Source organism: Psammomys obesus, unplaced genomic scaffold (assembly GCF_907164565.1).
Source record: "Psammomys obesus unplaced genomic scaffold, mPsaObe1.curated_primary_1811, whole genome shotgun sequence".
In the NCBI taxonomy this organism is placed as follows: domain Eukaryota; kingdom Metazoa; phylum Chordata; class Mammalia; order Rodentia; family Muridae; genus Psammomys; species Psammomys obesus.
Window position 1 is genome coordinate 15,925,124 of NW_026596120.1, and position 20,722 is coordinate 15,945,845.

The 20,722-nt window shown below is 48.6% G+C and overlaps 1 protein-coding gene across 3 annotated transcripts in view; it reads right to left on the bottom strand.

Moving 5' to 3' along the window:
* Positions 1-19,813, bottom strand: part of Tex264 (testis expressed 264, ER-phagy receptor) — a 29,553-nt gene extending 9,740 nt beyond the window's left edge. The window contains exons 1-4 of one of the 3 annotated variants that reach the window (XM_055629672.1): positions 19,712-19,813; positions 18,824-18,890; positions 15,876-16,167; positions 5,720-5,941 (exon numbers count right to left, since the gene is read on the bottom strand). In XM_055629672.1, the coding sequence (XP_055485647.1) occupies positions 5,720-5,941; positions 15,876-16,133 (480 nt within the window). In that variant the 5' untranslated portion in view covers positions 16,134-16,167; positions 18,824-18,890; positions 19,712-19,813. Of the gene's footprint in view, positions 1-5,719; positions 5,942-15,875; positions 16,168-18,823; positions 18,891-19,137; positions 19,379-19,557; positions 19,660-19,711 lie in introns of those variants that run through there. The other 2 variants (XM_055629674.1, XM_055629673.1) reach the window with 2 other exon arrangements.
* Between the last annotated feature and the right edge of the window lie 909 nt (positions 19,814-20,722).

The window sequence follows — 20,722 nt, forward strand, 5'->3', positions numbered from 1 at the left end:
GAGGGAAGTCCTTCCTACCTGCCTTATTAGACATGTAGCTTCTTATCTGAGGGAGATGTCATCAAAGGGCACACTTATTCTGCTCTATGAAAAAGTTCCCTCCTCTGAAAACTTGTCTCCTTTCTAGTCCCAAATCCCAAGCTTTCTGGAGATGAAAGAGCAACAGAATTTTTCCTTGGTAAGTCCCATCTGCCTAGGAAAGGTATTCTCTCTGAACTGGTGATGGTCCAAATAAGCAGCACCATCCAGACAGCCTCAGCCCCTAGGTCCCTACAGGGATGCCAAGCTACAATACCCAAGCTGGTATTTCGAGAGTGGTGGCTCCCACGCCACCCCAGCAAAGGCTGGCTTTGTACTTTCAGTCCTAGGGGAAAAGAGGGGCTAAACCCAGAGATTCTGAAGAGAGAGAGGTCTAGCACTCTATGGTCCCTGTAAACCTCAAATCTCCAGAAACAGTTCCCTGAGGGCTTCCAGGAATAAAGCCTTTGCGTGTGGGAAGGTCTTTCTGCTTTAGCTTTTGGCTGGGGCACCTAGGAATAAATAGTTACTACTCTCAGCTAAGTTCTGGTTTTCTTACTTACTCTGAATTTAGCTATGGCTTCCAGTTCTTCCTTCTCGTCTATCAGCACTCAGGTGTTCTGCTCTGAATCCCAGCCTGGACAGTGTCACTCAGATGATATACCTCTCGGCATGATGGCAGATTCTCAGACAACATCTGTGGCTCCCTGGTATTTGCAGGACCCAGCCTGATCTTTTGGATATAAACTGGTGCTCCTCCTGGGCACTCTAGCCTCAAATGGATTCTGATGTCTCTTCTGGACCTGTCTTCCCTACTAAACAACACTGCCTATCCATTCCACCACCCCAAAATGGCTGCTTGTGCCTCTCCCAGTGAGCCTATCCCACCCCCTCCCACCCCATTACTCCCAGACATGGCTAATCTCTCAATGAGGAAACTGGGGAAGACTCTGGAGTCTAGGGGCTTGTCACCTAGTGCCATGTCAGGGACCACTGAGAGTGCCCTCCTCTCCACGCTGGAACGGGCCAATTAGCCAGTTGTAGCTCTGCCAGGTGACCTGGCTCTAGAGACCTAGTGAGAGAACCCCAGGAATGGAGCAGCATCAACCTCACTGATGGTGAGGACATCAAGCCCAATAAGATGCCTAAAGCAGCTGTTTCCTGTGCTCAGAGCAGCTGCAAGGCCACCATTAATGAGTGCCTGCTGGGAGAATGGGAAGACATACTAGCAGCCTCAGGCTCCAATACTAACAACCAGTGCTGGAGACCGAGTGTCAAGCTGGTGCATATTACCATCATCTCAGGCCCACCATGGCACCATTCCAAGTATAGCCCAAATTCACAAGTCTTCTGCCTCTTGGTTCTACTTCCACTCATGCCTGGATTCAGCCACTACTTCACTACTTGACCTTAGGTAACCTCCCCTTCTCTAGGCCTCTGCCATCTATTTGGACATACTTGCTTTAATGAGGACACCAGTGATTACCTTCTAACTGATCCTCATGCTCAGAACAGTGCCATCCAAAGGAAGGTTCAGCAAATAATCCTCAATAGGAGACCAAGCTCAATCTCAAGAAGACTCCACCTTACCGTTTGGTTTTTGGCACTAGGGAAGGAAATGGCCTCTGTTCAGCTCCACTCTCTAATCAGAGTGATACTTGTCCAGAAGGAAATGGTGTCCCTTTGCTCTACTTACACTTTAGCTACACAGCATCTACAGAATCCAGAATAATCATGCATGTGGAAGGGGTGGAGGGAGATCTTCCCAGTGGTTCATCTCAACTAGTACAGAAGTTTGCAAACCAGCTGAGCCTCAGAAACCCTCTTCCAGACAAAAGGCTAAGACATCAGCTGGATTAAAGAACCCTTAGGCTTTGCTCTTACAGTTGAAATGGGAGGGATCCACACTGCCAGCCAGAGCCTTTCACTCCCACCCTAGCGTAGTATGAAAAGTATGGTCTGGGTTCCTCTCCCTCACCCTGTCAGAGCTACCCCAGTCAATGCAGCTGTCCCAGGACTCAGCCTCTATGGTCCCCCTTGTAAGGATACCTACCACCTTATGGCAACCCCTCCTGTAGCTCTCCTTCTAGCTCTATGGTGAAATGACCAGCCACTGTATGAGCAACACCCTGTTTCCCCTAAACTTGGGAGAAGATGCTTACGTAAATTTTTTTTTTTTTTAAACAAGAAAGAGCCTTCCCCTGGGAACACCTGGATATAAAAGACCCTAAAGATAGGGGTTTATGAAAAAGATTCTGGACCTTGCTGAAGGGGAATAACATGGTGCAGCATAGTCAAGTGACTTGGTCAAGTCTAATCTTAATGACCCCAATCAACTGCTATAGCCAGTCATGAGCCATGACCCATGCTAGGGACCTTTCATACACAATCCCATACACAGGAACCCATTTTTACCATTCAGTCCTGGAGACTACAAGTGCTCAAAGCCTTCCTTGGACACTTAAAAAGAATGGTTCTATTCTGAGGTGAATTTGGGAGCCTTTGCCCATTGCTCTAGGCTCATCTCTAGACCAAATCTTTTCTATAGTCTTGTAATTTGAGGGAAGCTGAGTTTCCTCCTGGAGCTGCAAGAAGAGGCCTCCTGCCCCAGAGACCACCTTCTTGCACTTCAATGAAACAGCTGGCCAAGCTGAGCCATCCTCTACATACAGAGATGGTCACATGGTACCCAGGGTACCCTTACACAAACTGTTTCAGAGCGTTTGGCCTGGAAGTTTTTAATAGTATTTCTGAAGACAGAAATTCCAGCTTCTACAGTTCAGTCTGCCAGGCTGCCAAGATGAGAAAGGCTGGCCAGAGAATCAGAGGCTGTTAAGCAGATCACAAAGATGGGTTATAGCTATCTTTTCAAGAAACCACAAGAGCCTGAAAACATTTGTGATGCAAGGATGCAGTGAGCCCCAGGTCCTTTGCTGTCCCATGAGACTGCCTATGCCTCACCCCACCTCAGCCTCTCAGGCAGCAGGTGATATTGTCAAGTCAGTCCTCCTCCATTCTGGCAGCACGACCAGATGAGCCTTCCTCACTCCTCATGAAAGAGTGCTGATGGCTCCTGTCATTTTATCTGAAGAATATTCAAAGAGAGGACAGTGAAAGGGGGGGGAGGGAAAAAGGGAGGGAGAGAGAGAAAGGTGTGCATATACACAAAGTCAACAGCAGTCGGTGGGGCTGGGAAAGTCATAAGTGCCAGAGTCTCATTAGTAGCCTTTCTCCGACCACAGGGCAGTAGGAAGAAGGCAGGGGTAGGAGGCAGCCTCACTCTCTGTTTTGTCTCTTGTGCTGAGAGGCACAGGGCCACCCCTCCTGTAGACTGCAGGTTATGGCCAACCAGCCTCTTTTCTATCTCCCCCTCATCTTAGTTCTCCAGAACCCAGTCAGGCTAAACACAGGACAAGGATGACCCTCACCCAGCTAAACCCCTGGCTTTTTGTTCCTGCCCCCACCCCAGGAAAACAGAGCCCAGAGCACAGCTAACAGGCTCCCACAGGAGGAGGAGGGGGGAGGAAGGGCTTTCATCAAAAAGATGACGTCAAAACCAGCCAACTTGTGAAGCAGTCAGGGGCCGGGAAATTTGGACAAAGGTGTCTAAAAATAAACCCCTGAAGCCAGGAAAAAGCTTTGGTGGCTGAGTTGCTTGCCACCATACCACACACCACGCACCCTGTTCTGAGGTCTGGAACCCAGGAAACATCTTCCTGATGATGCTCCTTCAGATTAGCCATCAAGACTGACGATGATATAGACAAAACAAGATGGAAAACACAGTATAGCAGCTCTCCCTAGAGTGAAATAAATGACCCCCTTGAGGTACCATGCAGAATAGGCCCTGTGTTTCACCTTCCTCCTACCATACTAGCCCTTCCCACCTCCAGTTCAAGCTGGGTCCCTGGAAGCATACCCTCTCTAGCAGTGCTCTGGGCTACCACCTTCCAGCTCACAAAGAAAACCTTCCCTTGTCTTCCCTAGCCTCTGACCTATCACCATGACATCACAGCCACTCAGTCATTCCCACACCTCATACAGGCATCAAGCAGCTCCACTGTCAGCTCATAGAGCCAGTTTTACCCCAAACGAGGTACTTCTTTTAGAGTCCCACAGTTCAATGGAAAGCAACATTATACTTTCAAGTACCTTAAAAGACACAGCTTCTGTGACACTTCCTCCACCCCCCTCTAATAGCCAGCCCAGCTTTAGTTCAATAGTTTTAACACAAAACAGACTACCAAACTCTGTGCTGGTTCTACATTGCTAGTCACTGGCCTAGTGACTTATGACCTGGAAGAAAGTAACCCAATCTGTCTGAGGGAAGGAGTAGTGTCAACAAAGAGGTGGCAGCTAACCTGTGGATGTTTCCACTCAGATTCTGACCACCCCTGAGTGCATTCCCATAAACCATGCTCAGGAATAAGGCCACCCATCTTGAACAGACAGCTTCAAACGAATACTGCACTGGTTGGTAGGTTTACTTTGGTTTTTTGTTTGGTTGATTCAATACTGCTGAATTAAACCTAATGCCCTGTACATGCCTTCAAGCTTTCTACCCCTGACACACATCGACAGAGGGAAAGATATTTATAATTCTTTGAGACAAGATCTCTTTATGTAACCCAGTCTGGCCTCAAACTCTCGGTCCTTCTGCTTCAGCATCCCAAGAAGCTGGTATTACAGAAGTGTGTCACCAGAGCCCCTATTACATTTAGATCAAACCCGTGCTTCTTGCCAGGAATGGTGGAGTATACCTGCCATCTGAACTTGGGAGGTAGAAAAAGGAGAACCCAGAAGTTCAAGGTTATCCTCAGCCACACAGCAAGTTTGAAACCATCCTAGCTACACGAAAACCTGCCTCAAGATGGGGTGTGGGAAGCCAACAAAACACCCCAAACAAGCCCATCATGCTCTTCACCTGCATTGCCTAGAACGGTCTTACTTTCTTTGCAAAGGCTCTCCTTGGACTCCACCTTGAAGTGACCTGCTATCTCTAACCACCTTGCCCAAATGGGTCCCCCAGCCCATCCTGCTGTTTTCCTAGCATGTATCCCATATTTACTACCTTTCTTCACCACTCAGTGTATATGCCTCTTTCATGCACTATTCTACAAACTGTGTCCTCGAGAGCACTCAACAGAGAGATGCTTTGTAAACAATCACTTCCAAGCCCAAACTGTAATCCTTTCCTGAGTTCCCAGGCCTGTCACATCCAAAGAAGGGGTGTAGACAGGGCAAGTTTTCAGGACATTTGTAGAGAGAAACCTGTCAGGTCTCTTGGCAGCTGACTCTCCTTCTCCTACAGACAAGTTTCTTTCAGATCAGAAATGAAGGAGGAAGGGCCTATCACTGCTGTCCTGGGGTGAGGGCCACAGTGGCAAAGGTAGCATCAAGGCCAGGATAGCATATGGCCACTGAGAGCTCTTCAAGCAGGATAGGGACAGGGTGAGGACAAAGACAGAGCCAATCTGACCACATCAGGGTTCTGAACAAGCTTTTGGAGATGGTCTGATCCCAATATCTTAAGTATCTGAAAGAGATGTCAAAAGTCTCTGCCAACATTCCCAGCTACCAAGGTGCTTGATCCATGAGGGCTCTCTCCCAACCACTTATTCCTCACATCCTGGGCAGTCCTCTCACTTCCCACCCAAGGGACCCAAGCGTCCACCCTCCACATAGTCTACCTATGTCTCACCTTGATGTAGGTATTCAAAGCAGGATGGACTCGGCGGGCAGCCAGCCAGATGGACATGGGAGTGGTGTAAGGGAAGCTGGCTGTCACCACGTGGCTGGGTGCTGGGAAGGAGAATACCTTGAAGCCAAATTTCTGATAGAGGTGGATGAGCTCAGGTGAGGGCGACTCCTCTCCCTCACTTAGGATGCTGCCTACTGCACAACGGCACTTCTCAGGAGGCACCTGCAGAGGCAGAGCATGGGGTTAGCACCACAAAAAGGAAGAAGGCCTTCATACCTAAGGCCCTCTGCTTCTGGGCTAAGTCAGGCCTGAGAACCACCTGCTCTGTCAAGCTACAGAGCCCTAGATACCAGAATGGAGTAGTCATTTCCCTACCAAAATCAGCTGTGGCTCACACGTATGCATATTGTTGCAGAACTCTCATTCATTCCTTCAACAAACAAGCTAAGCTGCATACATGACTCAAGAGTCATGGTTTAAAAAAAAAAAAAAAAAAAAGGAAAGAAAAAAGGCCAAGACAAGACTTGGCCTCTACCCTCCAGGAGCCTTGGGGAGTGAAGAACGAAGAGATACCTGAGCTATCACCCTCTACACAGCCCATTATCAGGAACAGTGCCAAGCACCCTCCCACCTCTTGATGTTACCTTCTGTGGGTCCCAGCCTCAGAGGGCCTCCAGCAGGACTACAGATAGCTGATCCTAGGATCTGGATCCAGCACAGCCCAATTAGTTTATTTCCTTCCTCTCTCCCAGAGGAGCAAGCTTCACTAACAGAGAAATCATGGTAAGCAAGGCAGCAGAACTGAGAAGTAGGAACAAAGAAAAAAGCCTACTACAGCTGTCTTTTCAGGTTGCCCCATGAGAACAAGCATGTATGAATGCACACAGTAGAACACACAGGACAGAGGCCAGGGTGGGGATTTAGCATTTGCTGAGGAGGGTCAGAATATGAGATAAAAATTTAAGAAGGAATCTCCTCTAGGTTCACAGGTAGGGACAGCCACCTTCACAAGGGCCTCTAGCTCTTTCCCACCTAAAACCTGCCCACTTTCTAAATCCCTTCCTGATTATACTCCAGATAGCTGGTTTCTCCACCCTCACCCCTATGTCTCTCAGTCTCTAACAAAAGTACTTTCTAGTTTACTCCTATCTTTCCCTCCTGATCCTCTCTCTGTCCTCTGACCCCACTGGCCAGAGGCTGTGAGTTTTGAGTTTCCTAGGACTAACACAGGCTTACAGAGCCAGTGCTCACTTCTGGCAGCAGGTGGCAATAGTCTGTTCAACCTTCTGTTTCCCATGTCTACAATTTTCCTGCCATCTATGTGCAGTTCTTGGACTAGGACCCCAGGGGAAGGTATTCCCAAATCCAGAACTGTTACAGTAAATATAAAAAAGCTGTTGGGCTATATAATGTTTATTATTTGCCCTAAGATTATCACTGTGGTATTATTTAACCCACTATCACAAATAATGAGACAGAGATACCTGTTAGATTTATAATTGCCTTATTTATCTTGGACCTAGCAGATACTTCACTTACATTGTCTCAATATCCTTACCATCCATCTCCCAGCCCCCATCCAATGCCATCCACCTTAACCATCCTATCTTTTTTAAATACTTGCTTTGATTCTTCCATTTAGGCCTTTTCACGCCATTATTGGGAGTCCTTCCTCAGCCCACATGGTGTTTTCTCAAGGCTAACCCATCCTGACGTCCTCCTCCTTCCTCTCTTCCCTTCAGTCTGTCCTTCCTGTGATTCCTTGTAGGGCTCTCCAAAGCCCTAGAACCTTAGCCACACCTACCCCAGTCTGTCCTACCCAGGTATAGGCTGTTTAATTAATTAGTCAATCAGGTATAATAATGACTTAGGCAGGTTTACACAGTAATTAGCATCAGACCAACCTCCAACACAGGACATTTGCAACAGATCTTGTGCCTCAATTCTGGATTTTTCTTGATCTTAGGGCGCCATTCAAGTCTTCCTGTACCAGGGCTTACTGACCTCTGCATTTAAACAGGACACTCTCCTACCTCTACTTACTTCTCTTCCTAACCCACTTTGTCAGCACCATGAAGTTATTGTCATGTATCTCTGTCTCCTGCCTTGTTTTAGCCCTTTTAACATCTGCCACAAATCCCTGAGAGAATTCTTAACACTGATCCGCCTCCTCTACTCTGGCTATCTATCCCTATTTCTTAGAATTACACTTGTCTGGGGATGTGGACATATGTTCCAGGCTCTGACCTCTAAGCAGACCCTAGGGGGTTAGTCAACTCTCAAGTTCTAACCACATTGCTTCCTTGAACAAATGCCAGCAAGCATAACTTAGGAGCTTTGGTGACAGGCAATATAATGCAATGTCCATAACTACAGCTAGAAGGTGGCTGGCCAGGGGTGAAACCTGAGTTATATGATCCTGGCTAAGTGCCCACGCTTCTGAGAGCACCAATTCCTTGATATTTCCTTATATGCCTTTCATATTAAAAGAGATAATTCACAAAAGTTTGGCACTAATGAAATTCCCATAACTACTTTTGGTTATTTATAGCAAAAACATGGTCCCAAAACAGTTCCTTGGCCTAGAAAGCCCACCCACCCTAACCCTGATACAGTCCTTTCCTGCCCATCCTTCAGGTTCGGTGCCTTCTTGAGGAGCATTTCAAGGTGGCTTTGTAATACCTTCCCCCCCTAAACTTCTTCCAAAATTTGCTGTCTTGTTCTTGTCAAGACTATTTAGCCTTAAGTCTTTCCTATTCCACGCAAACATATGACACTGTTGCAGTACCGTATCTTGTCTCTAGATGATGCACCTGCACCACTTACATCCTAAGAGTTGCTCTGGCCATACAGGCAGGAAGTTCCCACAGGCCTGAACTGACAGTACAGTACCTGACCCCAATGTATAGTATGCTATGTGGGAGGGAGTAGAAAAAAAGAAAAAGAATGTTAATATAGGTTAGAGGGAGAAATAGGTGGAAGGTCACCTGTCACTTGATCTCTCCTCTTTATCCCCTACCTGCCTTAATTTGGGTTCCAAGGTCTTTCCTGAGATCACTTCAACAGCCCCCATGGCAACTCAACAATCTTCTGACTCCAAAAGACACTTGAACAAATGATTAGAACCTACCAATGACTCTCAGTCCATGTCTAAACTAAACTTCCAAGTCAAACAGGCCAGGTATGACACTGAACTCACCACAGGACCAGGCGTCAGCAGGGCTACAGCCCAGATGGGCCGGCAGCCACTGAGTACGTGGCAGAGGGAGGGGCAGAACCGGCTCTGGCCCAGCCCGCCTTGCCAGCCTTCTCTCCCACCACACCCCCATATACACCCACATGTAGCTATTTGTAGTCAAACATGCCACGTCTTCCCATGCTGCCTGCCTCTGCGTAAGCTACTTCCTCTTCAACCTATTTGAGTCTGGAAAAGTTCGGTTCATCCTGCAAGACTCAGCTCAACTCCTCTCCTCAAAGTCTTTCCCCTGGGAGCTACCACTCCTCTCTCACCCCAAATATACACCAGTAGAACAGGTCTTCTGCTGCAGTGTGATGAAACCTTCTCATTTCTCCCTACCACTCTAAGCCTCAAGGCAGAAAAGTCTAGGATTCTTTTTTTTTTTTTTAATTTTATTTTTTTCTTATCAGTTACATTTTATTAACTCTGTATCCCAGCTGTGTCCCGATCCCTCATTCCCTCCCAGTCCCTCCCTCCGTCCCTCCTCTCCACCGTGCCCCTTCCCAAGTCCACTGATGGGGGGACCTCCTCCCCATTCATCTGATCCTGTTTTATCAGGTATCTTTAGGACTCTCCTAAAGCTCTACTCTGTGGCCTAACAGGACTGCTCCTCCCTTGGGGGGTGGGGAGGCCAAAGAGCCAGTCATTGAGTTCCTGTTAGAAATAGTCCTTGTTCCCCTCACTATGGGAAACCAATTAGTTACTGAGCTACCACAGGCTACATCTGAGCAGAGGTTCTAGGTTATATCCATACATGGTCCTTGGTTGAATGTCAGTCTCTGAAAAGACCCTGTGCCCAGATATATTTGGTCCTTGTGGAGCTCCTATCCTTTCCCCATCAGACTAACTCCCCTTCTTTCTTATGATTCCCTGTACTCTGCCGAAGGTTTGTTCATGAGTCTTTGTATCTGCTTTGAAAACACTGCTAGTTAGAGTCTTTCAGATGCGCTCAGTAGACTCCTGTCATACGTTCAATGCACATCCCATCTGTCTTTCTAAATGAGGATTGATCATCTTACCCCATGTCCGCTCTCTTGATTATCTTTTTTAGGTGTACAGATTTCATTATGTTTATCACATCTTATAGGTCTATATAAGTGAGTATATACTGTGTTTGTCTTTCTCCTTCTGGGAAGTCTAGGATTCTACATAGGAAATTCCTTAGGTATGTGTAACAATGGTGCTGCATGAGCACAGCTGCTCACACAAACCCTGCCCACAATCAAATCACCTGGTGAAAGGGAAGTGTTCTTTAATGTAGTACAGAGCAGTGTGGAACACAAGAGCACTCACTGACTCAGTCTCTTGTCTCTGTGTCTCTCGCCCTCCCAACTCCCCAAGTAAGGTCATTATTTGCACTCTTCTCTACTCTGACCAGTGCTTAGAAGGCAGCATGTAAGAGGCCCCACAATAATCCTACCTGGGTTGGAAGGCAGCAAAACCAGGTCACCAGCAAGGATATATGACAACTTTTAAGATAATCTAGGAAGTAGCAAAGTTGGTCCAATAGCAGCGACCTAGCCCAAGACAAAAGCCTGGGTCTCCTGTTTGCCTACTTCTATTCATATCAGAAGTTTCTTTGGAGTGCCTGTGTCTAGAACAAGAAATGGACCAGAACTGCACCAGCCTGGAATTACACTAGGGATATAGGACAGTGTATCCCTACTTCGAAGAAAGAAAAGTCTACCCAGGACCTACCATCAAAACCAAGACTACCAAGAAAGACAGGGGCATGCCAAGCTTCAGCACATCTCCTTCACGGCATACAGCCTCCTCAGCCCCAGTACTATAAGAGGGCAATTTCTTGGAAGCTGATTTACCTGAAGCTGATTTCAGGTATGAGTCCATCCCGAGGCTAGCCCACTGTCCCTACCAGAGAGCTCTCTGACAACCATTAGGCAACAATGAAGAAAGTCTTCTCAAGGGTACTGACTGGCAGAGATGTCAAAAGTGTACGACTAGGACAAGATTGATATCTTTTAGGACTCCGAAAAGAAATTATGTCAGCTGGTCCACTAGGTTCAGCAGAAATGACCAACCTCAAGCCACAACCTACGCAGCCAATACGAATAAGTATATCATCTACCTGTCTAAGCCCAGAGGACTGCCCTGATCCATCTCATGACAGCTCTTGATCAGTTACCAAGGGAAGAGTGAGAGACAAGCTCTGCCCTTGCACTGGTACTCCCAGGGGTAAAAGAGTGACATCTGTTTTAACTACAGATGTATAGTGGGCCTCCTTACCCAGATCTGGTATACAAGGCAACACATCAAGCAAAGTGTTCAACTTCCCTGGTATGTGAAGGACCATGATATAGCAACCAGCTGGAATACAGCCTGATGCTGACAACCAGGCCAGAGAATAGAACTCATACTTAAGGCTCAGAAGGGTGGAAGGAGTCATTGGGAAGTCAACTCTAAAAGCAGTTCTGGGGCTTTCTGGGAGTTCCCATCCTTAGAACCTTCTCTCCTACTCCTAGAAGCATACCCCTCCCCAGGCCCCTGAGCAGGCACCTAACAAGGCCTCTCACCACTTGCTCACTGCTGTCCACACACAAACTCATCAAATACAAATGGATGTGTAGGGTGAGTTGGTATTGTTCTTGACCTTGTTCCTGAGGCCCAGGATGCCAAGTTACTTAGCAAATGTCATACAGCAAGGCAGTGTTAGAGCCAGGGTTCAAACCGAAGCAGACAAGTTCTGGAATTGCAACATGCAACCTACTGTCACCTGGGAATTTGAGAAGTCAGTCCTAGCTACAAAGACACAACAGACTTTTCCTGCACTGCTTGTCCTCAGACTCAGGCCACCTGGAGCAAGTGCTCCTGAAAGCATGAAAGCTCAGTGGAACAAGACTCACAGCCAGGGCAGCTGTCATATGTGTCTACCAGGGGCCAGGCACTGGGCCTTTGCCTCAGCAATCGGATACCACAAAATGAAACCTGGGATGGGGTAAGATGTTTTTAGTATGAACAAGGCCCTGGATTTAAAATTCAGCCCCCCATAAAGAAAAAAAAAAAAAAAAACAACCCTGAGATAGAAGGGATTCTTTCATCCCCATTTGATAGATGAAACAGACTCACCAAGAGGCCAAGTGACTCACACAGAAGCACACAATGGGAAGCAGCTAGAGCCTTGCTTCAGACCTAGAAGGGTGAATTCAGAGTTCTCTCACTTTACCTCCCAAAGACAGCTCTACTTGGCAGAAGGGAGCTCACCTTGGGAGTCCTCTCCCATACTTAACTTACTACAGAGCAATCATCTGGAGCCATTTGGCAGAAAACATCCACAGGTTAACTGGAACAGGGACAGCCTGAATCCTCAAGAAGTAGCAGCTCAGGCCATATTTCCACTGCTCCATTGAAGAGGTCAGTCCTGGGAAACTTTACCTCCTTATTTCTTCCCAGGTTACATGCCTTAAGGGAAAGTGGCCCCAAGCCCTACTGAGCAGTGAAGAGGGTGGTACAGACCCAATTCAGAACTTGTAAAACTTTCAGGTCCTGCAGACTTGGTGGTTCTAGGCCTTGATTCTCAGTGAACTAATGGAAAGAGAGAGGCACAGTATTCTGTAAGCCCAGAATGCAACTAATTCCTCCATCACTCCATATGTGGGAAAAGCATAGTAGTAAATGGAGCAGCAGATCCCATCTGCCTGGATCAGGTAAATACAACTAGCTACCACGCCCTCTTGCCTCACCTAGGCTACCACAATGGTAGACAGGCAGGTTGCATAAGCCCCAAACAGCAGAGGAGGAAATGTGGAAGGTATGACAGGAGGTGGCAGACAGGGTAGACCTACAGGAATGATGACCACATGGGCCCATTTGCAGGCCACAGTAGTCAGGACTAAGTGAGGCACTCAAGGCCCTCCTAGTTCTTCATTTCCTTCCAACACAGAAGGCCTCCAGGGGAATTAATCCAAGCAAAGGCTAATGTCAATTTTCAGCTCTCCAGTACCCAAGTTAGAAAGAGGGCTGAGAGCACAAGTTTTTCCAAGCCAGGGCCCTTCTGTAGCACAAGCCAGTGTAAACCATTAGATATGGGTATAAGGCAGGTCTGTGACTGTGGCCTCTGGAACTCATTCCTAGCCACCAGTGCCTTAAAGAGGAGATGGTCTGTACTCCATGAATGTGGGCCATTGATGAAAGAGCAATACCAGTGATCCATATCAGAGCTTGTCCACTTTCTGACACAGGTTGCCTTCCTGTGCCCTTTACCCTCAACAACGTCAAGGCTTTCAGGGTCAGGGAATGGAATCCTTCCTCCTGCCTCACAGAAACCATCTGTTCAGACCTCATAGTTTCCTCTTATCCAACATTCTAGGACTTGGGGCTCAAGCAGCAAATGATGTGAAAGAATTTACAGCAAATGCTACTGTCCTGCCTTGGAGGTGTCTCTTCGTCATTTTCTAGACCCATACCGAAGTGGAACTTCCTTAAACCTTTTTCAGGAACCATCCACCCCCTGCATAGCTTGGGCTAGGAATGGTCATGTCTAGGGAGCTGTCAGTTCATACTTCAGCAGAGCGAGGAATATCTAAAAGCAAATCTCTAACTTAGTTATTCACCATTTAACTCATAGCCTGAAAAAGCATCACTTCCTGCCCACGCTCACAGAGAAGACCATCTGACTCCTATTGTTCTGTGTCAGAAGGATTGGAGGTGGTACACCAAGAGGTCAGCCTATATCCTCTTTTCCCATATATACATTCATGATGGCCAGTGCTAGGAGAGGCAGCTAGGAAGTGGCAAACAAGAGTTCTCAACTTTTCTAAGGAATGAAACATCGTCTCATTTCTAGCATCTCCAGGTTCCTGAAACCCTCACCCAAGAGGTTCTGCACCCTAAGTGTTGCGCCAATTTATGGTCCCCATTGTGCCTCAGTGTGAAGCACAGAGCCAGGACTCGACTACTCATTGACTAATACAAAAAAGATGAGTACCTCATCCACGCTACCTTCACCCCAGTCTTCTCCCCACCGTACCACTGCATACCTAGGTGCCTAGTACAAAATGTGGACCAGGTGGTCTGATAGGTGGCTGTGAACCCCTGCACCCTGGAGTTCATGATTCTCTAGACCACCCGAAGAGCATGCCAAGGTATAATACTGCTCTTATCAGCATTTTCTGGAGTGACCCAAGCTAGGGAAGTACAGAATCAAAGGCTACTTTAACCTTTTTATTCTTCTAGGCTGGCCAGATGTCCTCTGCCAGCTCAGTCCTAAGTGTTTTCACCATCCTTTCCTGTTAAACATCTGTTGAGAACCATGTGCTGGGGTGATAGAGGCACATGATAGTTGTTTGGAAGAAGTGGCCATGCCAGTAGAAAGGTACATTTTACTCGAGTTCTTCTGTCTCATTTTCCCTGGCTGTGACTGCAGTAATGACCCCTGTTACCTTGACTGGTGCTGACCCTGGAAAGAGTACCTTCAACCTAAGAGGGTTATGCCTGTCCACTGTACTTGGGCCTCGGAGCTTCTGACTTCACGTAGTGCCCTCTCCAGCTCTGTGATGCAAAACCTCAATGTTTACTCATCCAACAAGCCTGCAGCTGCCACTGCTCACTTTACCCAGCTCAATCTTTTCAATGGCCTCTATGTCTCATCTTCTTCCCTCCCCCACTTGTCCTCCAGTCAGCTTCCTAAAACAAAGGCAGTAAATGATGCCACATCCATCCTTCCAACCTGCTGTACCTCCTCCACTAGCCCAAGAAACTTTTCATCCTCTTTCTCCACCCATCACACGTCCACTAGGCCATGCTTCCAATTCATCCCATGACTCCAGGCCTTTGTTCTTACAGTTCTTATAGTTTCCTAAGCCAAGTAGCCCTTCACAGCAGAGGTGAATTCTATTCATGTATGAAGGCCCATTTACCTCTTCTCAGAATATTCCCTGCCAGCTTGAAGCACGCTTCCTAAATTCCCCCAATTCAAACTTCTACGGACACTGAGGCTGGTGTCTTGTTGGCAAATCATCTACATGGGGCTGACAAGCCAACTACAGATCACGGAGGGCAATGCCAGGTCTAATTCATGTCCAGAGTGCAGGTGTAGAACAGGACCTGGCCTAGAAAAGGAATCAGGACACCCTTATTTTACCAATGTTCCAGTGAGGCCTTGTCTACAGACAGTGTACAAGGCTTGTTCATTTGAGCTTTCTAGGCAAGGAAATCCAGGTTGAGGAGTCCACATAAAAATTCCCCAGGGCTTAGTTCAGCGTGGATCAAAATCGGAGGCTGAAGAACCCTTGGCAGAGCTGCCAGCCCATCCAGCTGTGGGCAGCACCACTCCATAGCATAGCAGGAAACTACATTGGCAAGCCCTGACTCACTGTAGGCTTTATAGCCAGACGCCTACGATGTACCAGGGATGCTGGATTGTGCTCTGACTTCAGCATCCTGGGTATTCTGAGTAGCTCATTTGGCTCCACTTGGCCCTCTCCCAACAGGTAGCTTGAAGGCTAAAGAAAATCCTATCACTGGGTAAGAGAGTACCATGGTGACTAGAGAGGTGGGATTCCAAGCCCCATGCCCAGAAACTGCTCTCTCAGTCCTCAAGAGCCCAAAGCCCTGGCATGAAAGATGAGGAATGAAAAGCAGACAAATAAGATTTAACTCTACAGAATGGACAGATTCTGGATGGCATAGCCTAAGAGCACTGGCCTCAGATGGAGGTAGAAAAAGGAAGAACAGCAAAAAGACAAAGAACTAAGATCCAGACAGAAGCCAGGGTCTACTACGCTCAAAAACCCTTGAATAGACACGAGCAAAGGGACAAAGATTTGGGCAAGTGCACTGAAAGGGGCTTGAAGCTTAGAGAGAGGGTAACTGCAGGACCAGCTCAGAAAGGCAAGCTCTCCTACCCCACCAAGCCCTGGCCCAGGTTCACCCAAGAGGTAGAAGCCCATGGAGGCTCCTTACCGTATGGGGGTTGTCATAGTAGACAGCGATGGAACGGAGCTTGGGAGAGATGCTGCAGCTCTCCGTGAAAAGCTGTCCAGTGTCACCATAGGAGCCCACATGGAACTTGTAGGCCACAGTTATGTTGCAGATTGGGGGTGATCCAGCACTCACTGTCACCCCAGTCAGCAGTCCTGAATAACCAGCAAAGGCCAGCAGCGTCAGCAGCAACAGCAGAGTCAGGGCCCCAATCAGGCCCAGTAGTAGCAGATCCGGCATGGTTCTGGGACTCCCTCTCAGCACCCCAAGGCAGCTGCAAAGGAGACAGAAGGGAGAGGAGGCTGGTAGCCTGCTCTAACCCTGCCTGCCTGCAGGGCCAGTTCTGGCCCAACCTCAGCCATGCCTTAGTGCTCTGACCCAGGAGTGGGAGGAGCCATAGGTATTTACATACAGTGACCTAGAAGGGAACTATAAAGGATGACTGAAGCCACAAGCCTCTTTGTTTCTTAATCATAACCACAGATGCTCCTGGAACAGCTCTGCCTGGCACTAGCAGCCCTGGAGAAACTGAGTCATACTCCAGGCTCTGACCAGACAAATTCCTCCAGGCTTGACTAGATACTACCAGGAGATATCCCTCTCCTTTGCCTCTTCCTTCCTGCAGCTGAGCCACAGTGCTGGCCCAACATTCTCAAGCCTCATGAACTACTGCAGAGAGAGAGGGAGGATACCCCTGACAGGTGTGGGGTTCAAGGGAGAGGGCTGACAGGTATGGGGTTCAAACACTCATTTACAAACAGCATACCGTAAGGAACAAAAACCCAGGAAAAAATGGGCCACAAGAAGAAAATTTCATGGGAATACTTCTCTTTTCTGTTTCTTTTTTCTTTGTGGAGCTATCTGGTCTATGAGGACCTCACTTCCCAGCAGTGTAACTATTCAGAACTACAGGAGACCAGATCAAAACAGCCTAAGAGGCCAGAACAAAGTCCAACCTGGTTCCAAAACTTGAACCACCAATGCTAATAAGCTTCATTCCACTTTTGCCAGCCCACAAAGATTAGAAACAAAGAAATAAGAAGAAAAGGCTGTTAGAAGTAGAAACACAAAAGAGGGAAAAGTCAGAGTTACCTCTAAGAGACAGAGAAAATCTACAGGAATGAACCCAGGATCAACACAGAAGCCAGTGTGAAACACTCTAGGCAGACTCTTACACAGGGCTTCATTTGAGGGATCACAACACACAGAAGAACGATTAAAAAGAAAGAGAAACATGAACATTACCAGGGAAACATTCCCGCTCTAGTTACTTAAAATTCATACTTAAGGGTCGGTGAGATTGCAGGGTGCGTGCTGCCAAGCCTAACAACCTAAGTTCAATCCCCATAACCCACATGGTGTAAGGAGAGAGCTGGCACAATAAGAGCAAGGGGGAGAAGTCTCTAGTCTCCATGGAGGCTCACCAATGCAGCTCACTATGGAGCTTGACCAAGCCTTTGAGTATCTGGAAGTCTTTCTATCGCTGTTACAGTATCCTGTCTGCTCTGGGCAACTGATGCCTACAGAGGGTGTGGTAGGCCACTTCTAGCCTGAATCATAAAATAGTTGTTACTTGTGGTTGGATATTCTTGTATGTGTTTATTTGTGTGCATTTTAAAATCTAAGAAACAGGGCAAGTGTTCTACAAGTCATTTCTAGGACCAATCATTCTTGCCTTTTCATTAATTTACGCATTTGTGTCATCTGCTTGATCCCCATGGACACTGTAATGTTTCTATAACACTCAGAATTTCTTAAAAGTCTTTAGAATATCCTATCCAGTAAGAATGGACTCATAAATATCTTTGTATCCCCTCCCCACCCCAAAAAAGAAAGGAGATAACCAACTCCCTTAAGTTATTCTCTGACCTATACACACTACACACACAGTGTTTTAAGGGGCTGGGAAGATGGTTCAGCAGTTAACAACACTGACTGCTCTTCCAGGGGACTCAGGTTCAATTCCTAGCACCTACATGGTGGCTAACAACTGCCTGTAACTCTAGATCCAAAGGATCCAACACCCTTTTCTAGTCTCCACAGGCTTTAGGCATGCAAGTGACACACAGACGTATATGCAGGTAAAACACCCATACACATTAAAAAAAAAAAATTAAATTCCTATTTAAAAAGTAAAAGATTTTAGAGCTGGAAAAGCAATGCTTTATCCCTACAGAAAACTTAGCTCCATGCACATATGAAGGCTCTGAGTGTAAGATGCACACAGAACTGACATTACAAAGAAGCCAAAATATTTCTAACTCTGGTGTCAGGACACTGAGGTGCCTCCCACTGGTCTCCTCATGCTTCTTGTACTCCAGCCTATAAGCTTCATTATCTTTTCTGTTTGCATTTTCTGCCCTACTCATCCTGCCTCCAGTTAGTCCCATTCTCTTCTCTGATAATGCTGATAACAAATCTTCCACTCATACTTAATATTCCTAGGTACTACTGTCTGAATGTCGAAACTCAGCTCCTTCACTTATCCTCATAACAATCCAATAAGGTAGGTAGGAAATAAGTGGTTGGAGGTCAAGATACCTGCTCAAGGTCACACAGGTATTACACTGGGCCACCTGGACCCAAACATGGGCAACGCGAACCCAAATTGTCTGACTCCAGTCCACTGCCAGTTTTTCTCTCCTCTGGCTTCCAAAAAGGTATTTCATCCATGTTGGACCTTCCTGAACTCAAGGCGAAAGCTGTCAACATCTAGGCCACAGCCTGCCTTGGGAGTGGACAAGCATTGCCACATGCTTCGTTGTAAGGGAAGTTGGGTCCCAATCTTTCTTGTCCACTTCCCAGCCTGCTCTGAAAAGAGGGGATATGTTTCTGCCCACTCTCAGAGATTTGGTCAGCCTAGGAAGAAGTAAGGCAAATTTTCCTACACCTAATAGAGAAAGGCAAAGACAGGGGATGAAGAGGCTCACCTAAAAAGCCAGGCTCACTTTTAGCAACTCATAGCATCCAGTACAGCAGGGCTCCGGTACTCCAACGCTGGGGGCAGAAAGGAACAGTCATCCCAGCCCTGGACACAGGCAGTAAGCAAAGCAGGGCACCAGGTCCTCCAGGTCCTGAGCAACCCCTTTTCAGGGACAGCCCACGGACCGTCTACAAACGAGCGGACCCCCACCCTCAGATCCCGCGGGGAAATCAGGCCAAATCAAGCCTCACGGCGTCACGCCTGGAACCTCCACTGGGCCCAACTACCACACTTGGCATCAACACAGCCCCTGCTGCTGACCTTGGACCGCGTGTGCACTCTCTTGGGCCTCAGTTTCCACTAACGTCAGAGGTCCGGGCAGGGGCAGATGCCTTCCTTGGCCCGCAAGCGTCGGAGTTGTGGCTCGGCGCAGGCTTCCTGAGGCCGCTCACGTGCGCCCCGCCGAGGGCCGGGCCCTTAAAGGGACCTGCGCCGGCAAACTTGGGCGCTAGAAGCCGGGGAGGGGCGCCGCTCCGAGCCGGCGGCTTCCCGTCCCCCGCTCGCCTCGCGGCCTCACGCCCCTCAGCAACTTCGGAGGCGCTAAAGTTTGCAGTCGCCGCCGGGGCGCGCGGCCCCAGGAAGCGGACCTGAGAGCTGAGGCCTGCCCGCTCCCCCCACAGTCCCACTGACCCGGGGCGTGCCTGCACCCCGCACCGCACCGACGGGTCAGGACCGCCTCACCGTCGCTGTCAGGCCCGGCAGCCAGGCCCGGGCAGCTGCGGGCCAGACGCGGGGACGAGAGCGGCTCCAGCCGCGAGACCCGGACGGGAGGGGGTGCGGGGAGCCCGAGGCCGACCCCCCGACCCGAACGCCCGGCCCCCGGCTCCGCCCTTACCGCAGCGGCGGCCCCGCGGACGCGGACGGGCGCTTGAGGAAGATGCGGCTCGGCCGTGGAGCCTGCGCGCGCTCTGCCCTCACTCCCGGAGGCTCCGCCCCTCCCGCGGCGGGACGTGACCGTGGCTGTGGGCGCCTGCGCCCCGGACTCGGAGGGCGGAGGCCCGCCCCGCCCCGTCTCCTTGGTTACGTGCACGCTTCCCCCCCGCCCCCACGCATACACCTGGCTGGGAGGGCGTCCACAACACTCATTCCTACTTCCGACAAAGCAGAACTCCTTAAGGTGACCATGCAATAACCAGGACCCGCACGGTATCCGGGCCGACGGGGAGGGAGGGGAAGCACCGCGCTGACGTCAGGCTCCAAGCACCGGGGAAAGACAGCTTGTTTGGAGGCCCTAGAAGCCCAGGAAGTCAGGACTGGACTGGTTAGCACTTGTGCGTAGTACGGCAATGTCGGCCTCTTAGCAACTGAACCACCCTTACTCTTTGCCACCTTCTCTTACTGAGGCTTCATGAAAGGTCTGCGGACCCAGCACGGTCTGGCCGCTTGCTCAAGTCTTACAGCTGAGGAAGCTGAATCCCAGTCTGGGCTTAACAAAGCAGCTCTGGACAACCTCTGGAGAACGCAAAATCGGTGACCATAGGCGTGACCATTCCTCCATCCAACTTTTATTAATTCCTACAAGGGCGGGGGCTGCGAACACTTAGAGAACCAAACGAAAGCCCTGGCCTCCGGGAAGTAGATCTACTCAGGGAATGCCTCTCTCCCAAGATTCTGCCTCAGTGCCCTGCATGTTGCTGTTGGAGTTCCTATTGGTTTACTAAAACCTAGGTTATATATACTACGTTTCATATAACCACACGAAGTGTAAGCTCCTTCAATACAGGGTCATCTTGAGCTAGTATCTGATGGCCTATAAACCTCAAAGCAATGTGCTAGGGGCCCCTCCCAAGACACCCAGATTCATAGTGGAGGTGAGGAAGGTTACTATGCTTGTAAACTTGGCTGT